Genomic DNA, 14,503 nt, shown 5'->3' with positions numbered 1-14,503 from the left:
CATGAGTGGGGGCCTGCTGGGAGGTGCCCTGCACTGCTGGGGGGTGGGGGTGCAGGGGGACATGAGTGGGGGCCTGTTGGCAGGTGCCCCACACTGATGGGGGATGGATGTGCAAGGGGACATGCGTGGGGGCCTGCTGGCAGGTGCCCTGCACTGCTGGAGTGTGGGGGTGCAGGGGGACATGAGTGGGACATGAGTGGGGGCCTGCTGGCAGGTGCCCCACACTGCTGGGGGGTGGGTGTGCAAGGGGACATGAGTGGGGGCCTGCTGGCAGGTGCCTTGCACAGCTGGGGGGTGGGGGGTGCAAGGGGGTAATGCGTTGGTGATCACTAGTGCAAGGTGCATGTGGCTTGGCTGGGGGGGGCATGCTCATGGTGGATGGGCTGCCTGCGGGACATGCCCAGGGGTGCAGGGTAGTCCCCTGTGGTGTGGTCTGCCTGCAGGGGCCGTGGAGGGTGTAGAGGGATCACCTGGGAGGAACCACACTGCCAATTCACGTGTAGGAATTCCCTGCACCCCCGAAATACACGTACCCCACTCGCACAGGGCCTATCGTGTGTGGAACTTCCCTGCACCCCAGAAATACACGTACCCTGCTGAAATCGCGTGTTAAACTTGCCCGCACCCCAGAAATACACGTACCCTGCTGCAATCGCGTGTGGAACTTCCAGCGCACCCCAGAAATACACGTACCCTGCTGAAATCGCATGTTAAACTTCCCCGCACCCCAGAAATACACGTACCCTGCTGAAATCGCTTGTTAAACTTGCCCGCACCCCAGAAATACACATACCCTGCTGCAATCCCGTGTGGAACTTCCCATGCACCCCAGAAATACACGTACCCTGCTGAAATTGCGTGTTAAACATGCCCGCACCCCAGAAATACACGTACCCTGCTGAAATCGCGTGTGGAACTTCCCCCGCACCCCAGAAATACACGTACCCTGCTGAAATCACGTGTTAAACTTCCCCGCACCCCAGAAATACACGTACCCTGCTGAAATCGCGTGTTAGACTTCCCCGCACCCCAGGAATACACGTACCCTGCTGAAATCGCGTGTTAAACTTGCCCGCACCCCAGAAATACACATACCCTGCTGTAATCGCGTGTGGAACTTCCCGCACACCCCAGAAATACACGTACCCTGCTGAAATTGCGTGTTAAACTTGCCCGCACCCCAGAAATACACATACCCTGCTGCAATCCCGTGTGGAACTTCCCACGCACCCCAGAAATAAATGTACCCTGCTGAAATTGCGTGTTAAACATGCCCGCACCCCAGAAATACACGTACCCTGCTGAAATTGCATGTGGAACTTCCCGCGCACCCCAGAAATACACGTACCCTGCTGAAATCACGTGTTAAACTTTCCCGCACCCCAGAAATACACGTACCCTGCTGAAATCGCGTGTTAGACTTCCCCGCACCCCAGGAATACACGCACCCTGCTGAAATCGCGTGTTAAACTTGCCCGCACCCCAGAAATACACATACCCTGCTGCAATCGCGTGTGGAACTTCCCGCACACCCCAGAAATACACGTACCCTGCTGAAATCACGTGTTAAACTTTCCCGCACCCCAGAAATACACGTACCCTGCTGAAATCGCGTGTTAGACTTCCCCGCACCCCAGGAATACACGCACCCTGCTGAAATCGCGTGTTAAACTTGCCCGCACCCCAGAAATACACATACCCTGCTGCAATCGCGTGTGGAACTTCCCGCACACCCCAGAAATACACGTACCCTGCTGAAATTGCGTGTTAAACTTCCCCGCACCCCAGGAATACACGTACCTTGCTGAAATTGCGTGTTAAACTTGACCGCACCCCAGGAATACACATACCCTGCTGAAATCGCGGGTGAAACTTCCTGCGATCCCCAGGAATACATGTTCCCCGCTTGCCGTGTGCTGTGTGGCGGCCCTGTATACTGGTCCACGGTTAGTGCAGCCCTTTGCTTTGGATTGGGGATTTTGATGGCTTTTCCTTGCGCGAGGGTCGTTCTTGGGGGCGTTACTGGCGCTGCTGCAGGGTCGCTGCGCCACTCTGCGGCGCGGCTGCTTTTGGTGGCTAAAATCCATGAATACGCTGTGCGCCGAAATGGATTTTGGCGCATGCGGATGGCGCAGACTATCGCACGCGCACACTGTGCGCCAGCCGCGCGCGCCACTTGTGCACTTAATTCTATGAATTACCCTCTAAATTGTTGGGTGAGCATCATTGGTTCTAATCAATTTCTGTATGTTTCGTCTGAAACTGGGGTAGGTTTGATCAGCCCGGAGTGAGTAGGGAAGTGAGTTCCATGTTTGGGCTGTGAGGTTGGTGGGTAGATATTTTCATAAATGTTTCTTTTTAACTGCACAATGGATTCTACAGCATATTGTGCCTCAATTGGATAGCTCAGAGAGTTTAAATCATATAGCCTTTTTCTATTCCTGCTGCAAAAGGTGCTGTAAAATGTGCTGTTCAACGTGGGGATGAGTACACCTCCCTTGCATCACTCAGTGTGGGAATCTCTGTGCCGTAGCAAACATCAAAAGCTGCCACCTAATAATATATGCACAGTAATTGAATATATCTTAAAGCGAAATATACAAATTGAGTTCAATTGACCTTTTCCCTTTTGAAGAAAGTGCACAAGACAAATGAGTATTTGCCTTTCAAAAAGTAATCAACACTGGAAAAATAACCTGAGAGAGGAGAATTTCAAGTAACTATTCTGGCAAAGTATAAAAGGTGCCCACCTATCAACACAACAATGTATAATGAAATATTCCAAGGAAAACAAAATCCAAACAGGAGACGTGTGCTTTGATGACACCTTTATGTGCTCTTGTGGGTAAAAGTCTGCACTGGAAACATAACCTGGGGTGAAATGCTAGTAGATGAACACTTGAGAAATCAAACATTTTTTAATGAAGGCCTCAAGAAACACCCAGAAGTTGTTGCGTTCGCCCCCTGAAAGAAGTGGCCGGATGCTGTCCACCCACATGTATCCTCGAACCTGAAAATCAGCACAGGGCCAGAACCACAGAAAATGACCCCTCCATTCCAGGACATCTTGCCACATCCTGGGCATATCATCATGACTCACTTTCCCTCTCACCCCCACGTTTGGCTTTCAACAATACTCTGTTCTATAAAGAGAACTTGAAAAGTACACACACCATAGTTAAGTGCTCATACAAATGGCAGACAAATTTTCATTCACAGTGCCGTACTTCAAGCCTCCTCTCTCTGTGTCAGTGCAGCGGCTATGGTCAGTCTCAAAGGCATGTTTAGTCACTGGTCTTTCCCAGACACTGAGTGACCCTGAGAGGTTTGCCTTTGGCAGGGATGACCTTTGAGAGGCTGCCAGTGGTGCCAACATCCCCACTCATAGATCAGCCTGAGAAACTCAGCTCAATAAGTAGAGGACGGATGTTTTCCACAGGGCACAATACTGACCAACAGGGTGCCCCACAGCTTAATACACTAGCCTTTTGCACACAACTTTCTCCTAATAAGCCCAAGATATATAACATACCCACAAAATACTACAATATCGCACAGTGCCCCGATGCACACATAGCATACAGCCCAGCCAAAATGTAATCAGACACTGCCTCCATACACACTACCCAAGATTCCCAATCCACCCACACTAAAAAACAATTAAAATAAACTATTACCAGCACACACAATACCTGAACAAATCAAGGATACAAATATCCAATATTACCGGGCGTGGTGGTGCGCGCCTGTAATCCCAGCATGAGTGCAGGGGGCTGAGGTTGTGGATGGGGGTTCGCGGCTGCTGTTTGTATCCACTGGTGATCTGTGCTAGAGCTATCCTGAGTATGTTCTGTGTAACCCAAGTCAAATATCCAATGTATGCACACTACCCCACAGCACTCACTACCCCATTGGCACACTACCTCAACAGACACACCTCACTGAAGTACACCCATTATTATCCACTATACAGTAGACCCACTATCCCATTACACAAATCTCAAAACACACAGTCTCACATATATATTCTCAGTGCCAACCACACTCGCTATACATGTTATCCCAATAACCTCTAGGCAATACTCCCAAAACATGCAATATCCTAATAGCCAGAACTCCCACTAATGCTCTGACCTAATGTACCCCCTCCCCAACCAACAACATTGCTTCTCCCCTCCACACCCGGTCCACATACTCAGCAATGCACATGAGTCTCACCTCCATCCCATCTGTGGTATCACTCACCCTGCATGCGCAGCCCCTCAGGGCAGATAAGGACCAGGCTCAGCTTTTCCTGCCGTATCGGAATTCCTTTAAAAAAATAATGTTTTAATAGGTGTCACAGAAGCCATGCCAGGGGTTGCAGCTGCGACCCCTAAATTACCTCCCTGGAGTTTAGCCCATTTACAAAAGACATAGTAATTGAGATTCTGCAAAGATCCGAAAGAGGTCCTCACATGCTAGTGGGTGGCAATCACAAAATGGTGTAAAAGAAAGTTGTTATTATTAAAAGATTGTAAGGAAATATGAAAAGGCATCCTAGCACTGCCTTCATTGGCATGGTCCACTTCCCTGGAACCAGCCATGTTGACAATTACAGTTCAGAAGCTAGGAATCTTTTTGATTAACATCTTTCACTGAATAAATAGATTTCTGAATTAATGGAGCCCTAAAATAGCCATCGACACTGGAAAGCACACTAACACCCAGCACAACGTTAATTTGATTAATGGGTCACCTATTTCCCCAGATGCAGTGGAATCATTTCATGCTATTGAGAATCCCCAATGCTAGCCACCTAAGGTCATGAGAATAATCTTTACACCCTGGACAACTAACCTGATTTCACTATCTTTAGTGTGACCATGTATGCAGTTCAAGGTCCTGACTGTTGCACCTACAGTGTCCGGGGACAAGGAACCTGGCTATCTTTAAAAGGTCTTGCATGCATGTTTACTGGCGTACATTCGCAATGCCTACATTGAGCACCCAACATTTCCAAAGAACTGTACTTTGCCAATGGTTAGCAGGGAATTTAAATGCTTATGAAATCTTGTGTGCATTATGGGTTCAATAAAGCACTTTGGGAATATACCTTCACAAGAAGATACTGTGTTGCACCATACACTCTAACAAAGATTGCCTGACCAACACACATACCAAAAGATTTTATTTTTCACAAAGATAGGGGCAAATTGAACGGGTTCTGAAATCTAGAGTGGTATTCTCTGATATTTTGTTGTTGCAGGTTCAATGATATGTGTAGCAGTAATTTCTCCTCTACGAGGCAAGTGTCTCATCACACACTCAAAACAACTGCCACTAATGCCACATGTGCCCACAACCCTCCCAAAAATGTTCTGTTCTCCAAAATCTTCTTGACATTCCTCCATTTACACAAAGAATGGATTTCACAACCGTGTCAATCTTGTAGATGGTCTTCTAGGGACATTGATTTTTACCCTTGAAAAAAGTTGCCCCTACACATTTAGAAAGGCCCGAAGAGCTTCCCGGTCCATCTTGAAAATAAGTTGGAAAAAACAACACTACTAGAGGTTGGCTTGCAATGTGTAAATCTGTTAAGGATGTGCTGTCCATACAAATATTTATGTGAGCCATGGCACGGAGTGAAGAACCAGCCCAACACATGAAGCACTGAACCCCCTAAACAATTGTGCCACATCTCATGTCAACAGTATAAATCTGCGGTTTACCATGAAATTACTCTCAACGTCATACCTAGGGAGCAGTCCCTTGCGAGATAATCTGTGGAAATCTGCCACAGACTAATAAATCGGGGGGGTGCAACCTCTGGCTCAATAGATGTTTTTGACTACAACTCCCATCAACCCCAGCCAGCATAGCCAATGGTGAGTGATCATGGGAGATGTTGTCCAGAACAACTTGCCAGTCGCAGGTTGCAGGCCCCAGGACTATATAATACATAACTGATCTGTTCGCCCAACCACATTTTAAGTAGCCAAAACGCAGCAAGCATTTCAACTTCAAAATACACAAATAGATAAATAATCATGATCATCATACTCCATATTTTTGGGAATTGAAATGAGAAAGCTTATTTTTTGCAGGTGCACTTTTTAAAATCTTTTATTTGGTCTGATTTGCTCAAGTCTTTAGTTCTATTTTTCATTGACCTCCTGTCAATTTAAGCAGTCTTAATAAGCACACACGTTGTTAATGGTGGACCCCGTTGAAGGTGATGTGTCATATTATGCATTTAAATGGAGCATCCAGGAGTGGCCAATGCCGGGTTTGAAGCAGAGGGGTGCTGATACTTTATCTTTAACATCCCCCTCCCCCAATATAAGACAAGTGGCTGTATGTGGCTTGGTGCTCCTAAGAACTAGCATAAAGTTGGAAAGAATCCAAAGTGAATATTACCTCCATCAATGTGTGAAAAAGCAAGGCATGTACGAGGGTGCAAAATCTCTTGAAAGTCTGAGATATTTGATTTTTCATTAAGTTTAATTGAAAAATCTCTTATTTATTTAAATTATGGCTATGCAGTTTTAAAACGCAGAGTCAATACAAAAACCATGGATTTAGCCTTAGAAGCTGAGGAGGACCAAAAGAACATACATGAGTCATATATGAAATTCAACAACGTTATTAACAATGTCAGAATGGGTGGGTGTAACATCGATAGGTTCTAGGGCAATCATGCCACAAACAATATCTGACACTATACTCAGGGTTACAGGATGGGTTAACTCATTGTGTCCCAAGGGCTTAAATTTGGCAATACTGATCTTCCTCATGGTCTCTATAAATAGGCCCCAGATCACTTCCTGCCATCACATGATACCCTTCAGACAAAGATACTCTCACCCTTTAGCTGCAAGTCACACACCTGGGACTGCACTAGTGCCTTGTAAAACGCTCCTACAGGACGTATTTCTTCCCCCTTGCGCTCAGTTTTTGTACCGCTGCGTTATTGTTTCTTCTCAGCCACAGCTCACCCTCCTGTGCAAAAGTATAGGGCTATGGTCCTTATCTCTTTTGTCGGGTCTCATTCTGGGCTTGGTTCTTCCCAGGGTCTGGAATAAGGTTCAAAGCAAACCCTTGGATTGCTCTCGCAGTGTGGTATTCCCCAGGATTTGATATATGGCACTGATGAGGCTTTTCAACTTCATTGTGGGTCTGATCCCTCCCAATGTTTATGAGATGGCCTGAAACATGGTCTGAAGTTTTCCCTCTGGTCGAGTCCCTCGCAGTGTCTGACATGTAGTCATCAGCAGACTCTTAGTCTTTGCTTCTGCTCTGGTCTCTGCCAGTATCCGAGAAATAGCCCTTCGCAGAGTCTTAGTCTCTGCTTCTGCTCTGGTCTGTGGTCTCTGCCAGTATCCGAGAAATAGCCCTTAGCAGAGCCTTAGGCTTTTCGTACGGTCTTGTCTCCTCCTCTATGGCTCCTTCTCTCCACTTTCAGCTCTTTAGTCAGTAGACTGGTTAGTGACCCTCATGAAGAGCCCTTAGTGTTTTATATGGCCCCTGGTTGCCCTGTTAGTTCACTATAACAAGACAAAAGAGGTGATGGCTGGAAGGTTTAGAATGAATCTTAACATCTCACATTGCTCTGGGCAACCCACCAGACCATTGTTCTTAGCCTGAGAAGCCATTGCAAAAGGGAAAAGACCATATGCAAATCAGACTTGGTCCCACCCCAAAATGGGAAGTCTCGCCCAAACTGCTAGGTCACATCCCTTCTGCATGAGACCACAAGCATCCACAGACATTTTCCGCCCTCATACCCAGACTTGCGTCCTGTGCCTGCTGGGCCTAGGGACCCAACCTACTCCTCACTGATGAGGCCCAACAAGGCTGAAACATGTCTGGGGATGCATGGGGTCTCGTGCAGAAGGGATGTGACCAAGCAGTTTCGGCTGAACTGCTCCTTTTGGGGTGGGATCAAGCCTGATTTGCATATGGTCTTTGCCCTTTTTGTTATGGATTGGCAGGCGAAGAACGATGGTCTGGAGGGTTGCCAAAGGTTAAGATTAATGCTAAACCTTCCAGCCATCAGCTATTTTGTTTTGCTCCTGTTCATTTACTGTCATGATTGGTTATTTCCTAACTTGCTTGATGATGAATGATTATTCCCTGATTTCTTGTTTGTCCCCAAGGTGCTTTTTGGCACCTCCTGATATTCCCCAGTTGTCCTTGATCCTTATCCCTTTACTGGTAATCAAGTGGGATTCACCCAGGATCTGCAGGGCTTGAAGCGCCATCTGCCAGTTTGAAGTCAAGGGGGAACAACAATGGCGGCTCCACTGTATTGCGTGGTTTCTCCTGGCTGATTACGGGACTGTCTGCAAGCACTCGTGGGGAAGGTGAAATGCTGTGCTCATGCCCTGGATGGAAGATTGTTGCAGAAACTGTTATGGGACCCGGAAGGGGGTTTCTTTGAGGGACATTATTTCTATTCAAAACTACAATGGTCAAGATATCCCATTGGAATAGACATGAGCATTTGATTTCCCTATATAGAGTTGGCGGGAATGAGTGTCGACCTATGAAGTAATACAACAGGAATAGGTGGAGGATGAGATGGGGCTCTGTGGAATTTTCAATATACTGCCTCCTGCTGGCCCTTTTCATATAGGGTGGGCATCGCTGGCTCCCACATCCCTGATGAGCCCCAAGGGATGATTTACTAATATGACTTCATCCGTGGGTCTCGTTCACCCAGAAGGGGAATTGTTGTTCTCAACCTCTTTTCATTTTTCTTTCCCCCCCCAAATTCTTATGATGTCCTTGTCAATGTAGCTTCTACAAACCACATACTTAAAAATAGTTTCTCGTACATGTAAGCCATCGATACGGCTTGCCAAAAGAGCACAAATGAAAACAAGTATGTTCTTTCTTTCCCCCCAGGAGTCCTATGTAACCAAACTAGACTATCTAAGACTTGTTGGAGAGCTCATTACGTTGCTTGGAGCCATCGTGATACTTTTCTGCGAGGTAAGCATTCTAGTGCATTAATGTTTCATGAATCAGCAGCCCTCCGCACAGCAGTAAAATCACACAATGTTTTATTGATTTTCAGATTCCTCATCTTGTCAAAATTGGACCAAAACATTACATTGGACATATATCTGTGGGAGGGCCGTTTTCTTTACTAATGTACGGTAAACCTTCATCTTATTTACATGTCCATGTCTTGCAAATGTATTCAGAACAGATGGTAATTGCAAAAAACAAGGTTTGAATGGCTTTAAGGTTGCAATTGTGAAACTTTGCATAGTCTGAACAGAGGCAAACTCGGATACTATTATCATGCAACATTACCGCCCCTCAAGAATATATAGAGTAAGCACCTAAAGGGGTCTTGCTCTCCACAGCTGTGCACTTCCTACACAATCACAATCACTCTTTCAAGACATTGCCAATGCATCCAGAATGCCCATTGGTATACCCTTTATTCATATACACATTGCCCCATATTGTGATCATAAAAGGGCACAGGTGTATAGGTCTTGTGTAAAAGCAGTCATTCCATATTGCCTAACTACTTACCACCACTAATGATAAAGCAGGTAGTGCACCTCTTTGTTGATGAGGAATTCGCTGACGCAATAATATACATTGATTTGGTAATGTAATGTTATTTTAATGGGCATTTGTACAGCGCCTTTCACCATTGGTACGGTCTCAACGCGCTGTAGGTTGAATGACCTCAGACACTGCAGTGGGGGTGATTGTAAATGGTCAGAGAAATAAATAGTGCATGTGTGCACTAGGTATGCGTGCAGCTAGGTGGGATTTATCGTGGGGGCTAGCTGCACGCTAATGCTGGAGGTGGCATGCAGAGTATTTGAGAAGGGTAGTAGGCTTACAGCTGGGCTGAATATGTCATGGCAGTTAGCTGCATTCAAACGAATGTGGTGCTGTGCCGCGAGTAGGGCATGTGGGAGTATGTGTGCAGTTACGCCGAATTTATCATGGGCCATAGCTGCATTCTAATGCTTGTTGAGATGTGAAAGGTGGTAAAAGATTATGGGCCTCGTAAATTGTGCGGAGCGGCAAAAATGCAGCTGTAATGCTATTACTGCTTTATTTCCGCTCCGCCCCAACTGTGAGTTGGGCGGAAAGTCGTCCAGCTTTACCTCCAGCTTTTAGCTGGAGGTAAATCTGGTGAATTGCACCACGGTAATAGTGTCCGGCATGCCCCATAGAGTCCTATGGACTCTTCAAAAAATGGGACTTGCAGCCTTATCGCAACTCAGGATCCAGCGATAATAGCACCGGACCGAGTTGCGGTAATGCTATTTGCGTCGGCAGTATCCGGGCGCATTTACCACCGGGATACCTCCACGGCTCTGATGAGGCCCTATGTGTGCAGCTAGACCACATCTATCGTGGGGGATAGCTGCATACTAGTATTCGAGGTGCTGTGTATGGCTAATCTTCATAATTCTATCTAAATGTGACGCACAGCGGTCAACTATTTTCCGTGGCGCGGTTCAGCCCTGTGGCCAACTGTAGGGCTATCTTGCACAATTAGGCTAAATTGTACAGGAGGTCATCAATGATTCTATGTTTTGAGGTAATGATGATCTATGTGTCATGTCAGTAGCACAACAGCCTAGTGTGAGGGAGTTCAGGTTTGGCATACACCCACATGTGGGCATTTGGGATGCGGCTTTATATCACAATAAAAGGAATCAAGATTTGTTTTGGCAAACGTGCTCTGATAATTGTTCAATATGGGCCAGTTTGCCAAAAGCAACACAAACAAAAACCAGTGCAGAGGATGAGCTCGGATCACTATTATTTTATTTATTTTCACATTTGTTAAGCGCACTGTACCCGGAGGCATCAAGGCGTTGGTTACAGATTGAGACAAAAGGTTACAGAAACCTGAAATTCTTAGTCTTGTTCAATCAACTTAGTTGGTTTATAGTAAGGTCTTGAGGTGTTTCCGGACGGTCCAGTATTCGAAAAGGGTGAACTGCACATATCAGGGGGAGGGGCAGTGCAGCAGCATAAAAGATGTGCTGTCGAGCCCCCTTGCATATTTCAGTGTCGGGTGCGAGCTCAACACACTGAAGTTGCAGTGAGCACATTTCACAGTGACACGCTTTTAGGCAGACTATTGGTGTGAAATGCAAAACAAAAATATCATTTCTATGTCTGTTTAAGGCATAGACATGTAATTGGGACAGCAGTGGTTAATACAGCTGTTCCATTTAAAACCGCAGGTATGGCCCTGTCCTTCATGTCACACCCCTCTTCCCCTATTCTAATTAGACAGGGGAATGTGATTAATTTCTGCGCATTTCAATGCACTTCCCTTTTCTGATTTCGGGATGCTCCTCTAAATGCACAGAAATGCCCTCTTAGTTGTGCAATTGAGCAATGGTGGTAGGGGAGGGCACCTGAATGCGCGCATTTGTGGTGATGCATGCATTCAGATGCTCATAGAACATAGGGCACCATGCCATTTTGCTTGCAAATCCCGTCGCTTGCTCAAAAATGGTTTTGAGAATCTGTTCCATTCTTCATAGGCTCAGGATGGAGAGAAAAAAAAACAGTGAACACCAGTGAACGCTGTTTGCAACTTGGACACTTTTAAAAGATAGACTTGAATACCTGCCGTAACTTGCACAGAGCGAGCCTGGGCACATTTGCTAATTTCGTCTGGAGACCTTCCCTTTCCAAGAACATTTTGGCAAAGCAAAGAGAAAAGGGTGCATTAATCAAACATTTAAAAAATGCCCTGAGAAAACACTGCAAATAGGCCGTCGGTCAAATGTAAACAGCAAATACACTTATTCAAACTACTGTGTTAAAAGCCAAGAAGTTTAACTTCACCAAAAGAATTGGAACAGTAACCAAACAACAGAAGGAAACGTTCAAAATCGTTAACGAAATCAAACAAACGACCTCATTAACACCCCTATACATTCCCGGAAACTCTGAAATGACATCGCAGACCATTTCAAAATTAGCAAAATCCGGCAGGGCACCAGTGCAGGTACATCAGATACAAATAACTGCGTCCCTGATATATAAAAAAACAGCAACAGCACCAGCAGAATCAGTTATTGAAAACCAATTGGTGCAGAATACTTTCTGAGACTAGTGAATGAGTGACGTGGCCGATCACCCAATGACACCTGCCCAGAGGATGTTTTCAAAAACGTATTCAGCAAAGAACCCCCAGCTCACCATTTTCAAAAATGGATGAACTGTTTTCTTGGAACCCGAATAGTACCTAAGGCGCATAAAGATGACTGCCTTACACCTTTCCTGAATAATACTGCAGGAAAAGCGGACGAGCAAACTATGGGCCCGTATCCAACATTCCCATCCCAATCAACACGCTGGAAAGCTACATATGCAAAGAAATCCTCAGACACGTGGAGTCAAATGGAATAATGGACCAATCTCTGGTAAGATTTAAACCAATGAGAGGAAGGGAATCTGAGCTTCTTTGCATTTGGGATGACCTAAGAGTGAATGCTGACAGTAACATATCTTCAGCTCTTATTCCACTGGACATATCAGCAGCCGTCAACACCATCAGCCACACAAACCTAATGAAGAGACTTCAAGAATCCGGCATTCACAAGACCACACTGCAACGGGTAAAATCATTCCTCTTCGACCAAACCGAAACAGTCTAGCTACCTGCCATTCAGCTCGAGAAAAAGAACCATCAAAGTGGTGTTCCGCAAAGTTCTAGTCTCTCACCACTTCTTTACAACATAAACATGGCTCTCCTCATCAAGAAACTTAACAAACGCAGGCTAGCATGTTACAACTGTGCAGACAGCACTCAACTTCTTAGATGACCATGGACACCAACTCAACCAACTCCCTTTCTATCTGCCTTTAAGAGATTACCATCTGGATGACCAGCAACAACCTGAAACTAAATCTAAACAAAAGAAAGATCATGGGTGCCCCATACAACAACAATGGACAGCACTTGCCACTTCCCTGGCCCGTAGAAATGGAAATGAGACCGGAAACCTCAACAGTGATAACAAATCTTGAATTTCTCATGTACGGTGGCCTCAGTCTAAACTCACAGGTCAACTCTATGGTATGGAAATGCTTTTACCACCTACATTTAATGAGGTGGCAGAGGTTCAAATCATGGCAGAACTCGCCCCTAGAACGCGCAACCAATGAAAAAGAAAGCTTTGAGTGATTCACTGTTGCAACAATGTGGATAGAAAGATGCCGTCACAGTGCCTCTACTCCTTCAACGTGCTAAGTCAGTGGTGAGTGAATCCCTGCATGACTCCTTTGTTCTGTCAATAGAACACTTATGTGCAAATGGCCCCGCTGCCAAAGGATCGATACGAGAGGTCACAGGACTCTTGGTTCCATCGTGGGGTAACAGTATCACTGTGAACAAGGATCCTGAGTCACCCATTAGCCTTCATAATTCGTGCAGCCCTAACAGCAAGCACGATTGGAATCAAGATGCATGTGTGGAAACGAATCCATAGATAGTGAGTCCACATTCCAAACAAAGTGACCAAGCGGCTTGCGCAGACTGCCCTCTACATTTGCCATTCACTAATGGAATTGAAACTCAGAGTCCATATTCTGAGGCCATCTGTGTAAGAAAAACAGATGAAAATACCTGCAGTGCGGAAATAGAAACAGAAGCCAAAACGAACGATCTAAAAGACCCCCTGAAATTCGCTTTCATAGAACATGAACTGAAGATGTCTGCACACAATTCCTCATGCCTTTCACTATACATTGCTGAAATCACTAATCTAATCCAAGATGCAGAAATGCTCAAACATGTATACGGTTCAACTACTGCTAAGAAATGGCCAAAAGACAAGGCAGCGGATGACAGCCTGGTGGATACACATAAGACATTACAACAAAAAAGGAATAAACCTCAGACTTACCTATTCACCCCTCAGCATCAGACAACTATCCCATCATTGGAAATACCGCCCCTCCCGGTATAGAAGAGAACCAATGCACTAAAAACAATTGTATTGGAATTCCTATTGTCCCAAACACCATTGATTCCAGCTTGCCACGATTGGCTAATTTTGAAAATCTGCATCAGCAAACGAGATCCAACCAAGAGATCCACACTCTGGTGCAATCCAAACAACACACAAAAGGGAATTAATTCTCTATAGGCCAAGAAGATGATCCTAAACCTCAACATCTCCCAACATCAATGCTGGAACTGCAAAATATACTCATGGCTACGTTGAACATCTCTATAGCACCATTTTTAAAGTTATATGAAGGGATTAGCGAAGTGTTGAAAGATCAGGCTACTCTGCTAGCGCTGATACATACCAAACAAATATTCATGGAACCCTTCTAGACTAATCTACAAACAAAGGATGCACGTAATAGCGGGTTAGACACAGGTGACAGTGCGCTATTCTCCAAACTATGTTGTACACTGAAACCGAAAAACCAGCTGTGACAATCTCGATAACTGAGAACCACCCACTAAGGTTCAAAATAAATGTTAATGTTTAAATGAATG

At 45.5% G+C, this 14,503-nt stretch overlaps 1 protein-coding gene across 1 annotated transcript in view; it reads left to right on the top strand.

Annotated features, from left to right (window-relative positions):
- Positions 1-14,503, top strand: part of LOC138491791 (transient receptor potential cation channel subfamily V member 6-like) — a 372,724-nt gene that overhangs the window by 267,102 nt on the left and 91,119 nt on the right. The window contains exons 9-10 of the mRNA XM_069618499.1: positions 8,893-8,979; positions 9,065-9,141. Of these exons, the coding sequence (XP_069474600.1) occupies positions 8,893-8,979; positions 9,065-9,141 (164 nt within the window). The remainder of the gene's footprint in view (positions 1-8,892; positions 8,980-9,064; positions 9,142-14,503) is intronic.

The sequence above is a fragment of the Ambystoma mexicanum genome, chromosome 10 (genome assembly GCF_040938575.1).
Source record: "Ambystoma mexicanum isolate Mex_15411 chromosome 10, UKY_AmexF1_1, whole genome shotgun sequence".
Classification (NCBI taxonomy): Eukaryota; Metazoa; Chordata; class Amphibia; order Caudata; family Ambystomatidae; genus Ambystoma; species Ambystoma mexicanum.
This window is presented reverse-complemented; position numbering and strand designations above follow the sequence as displayed.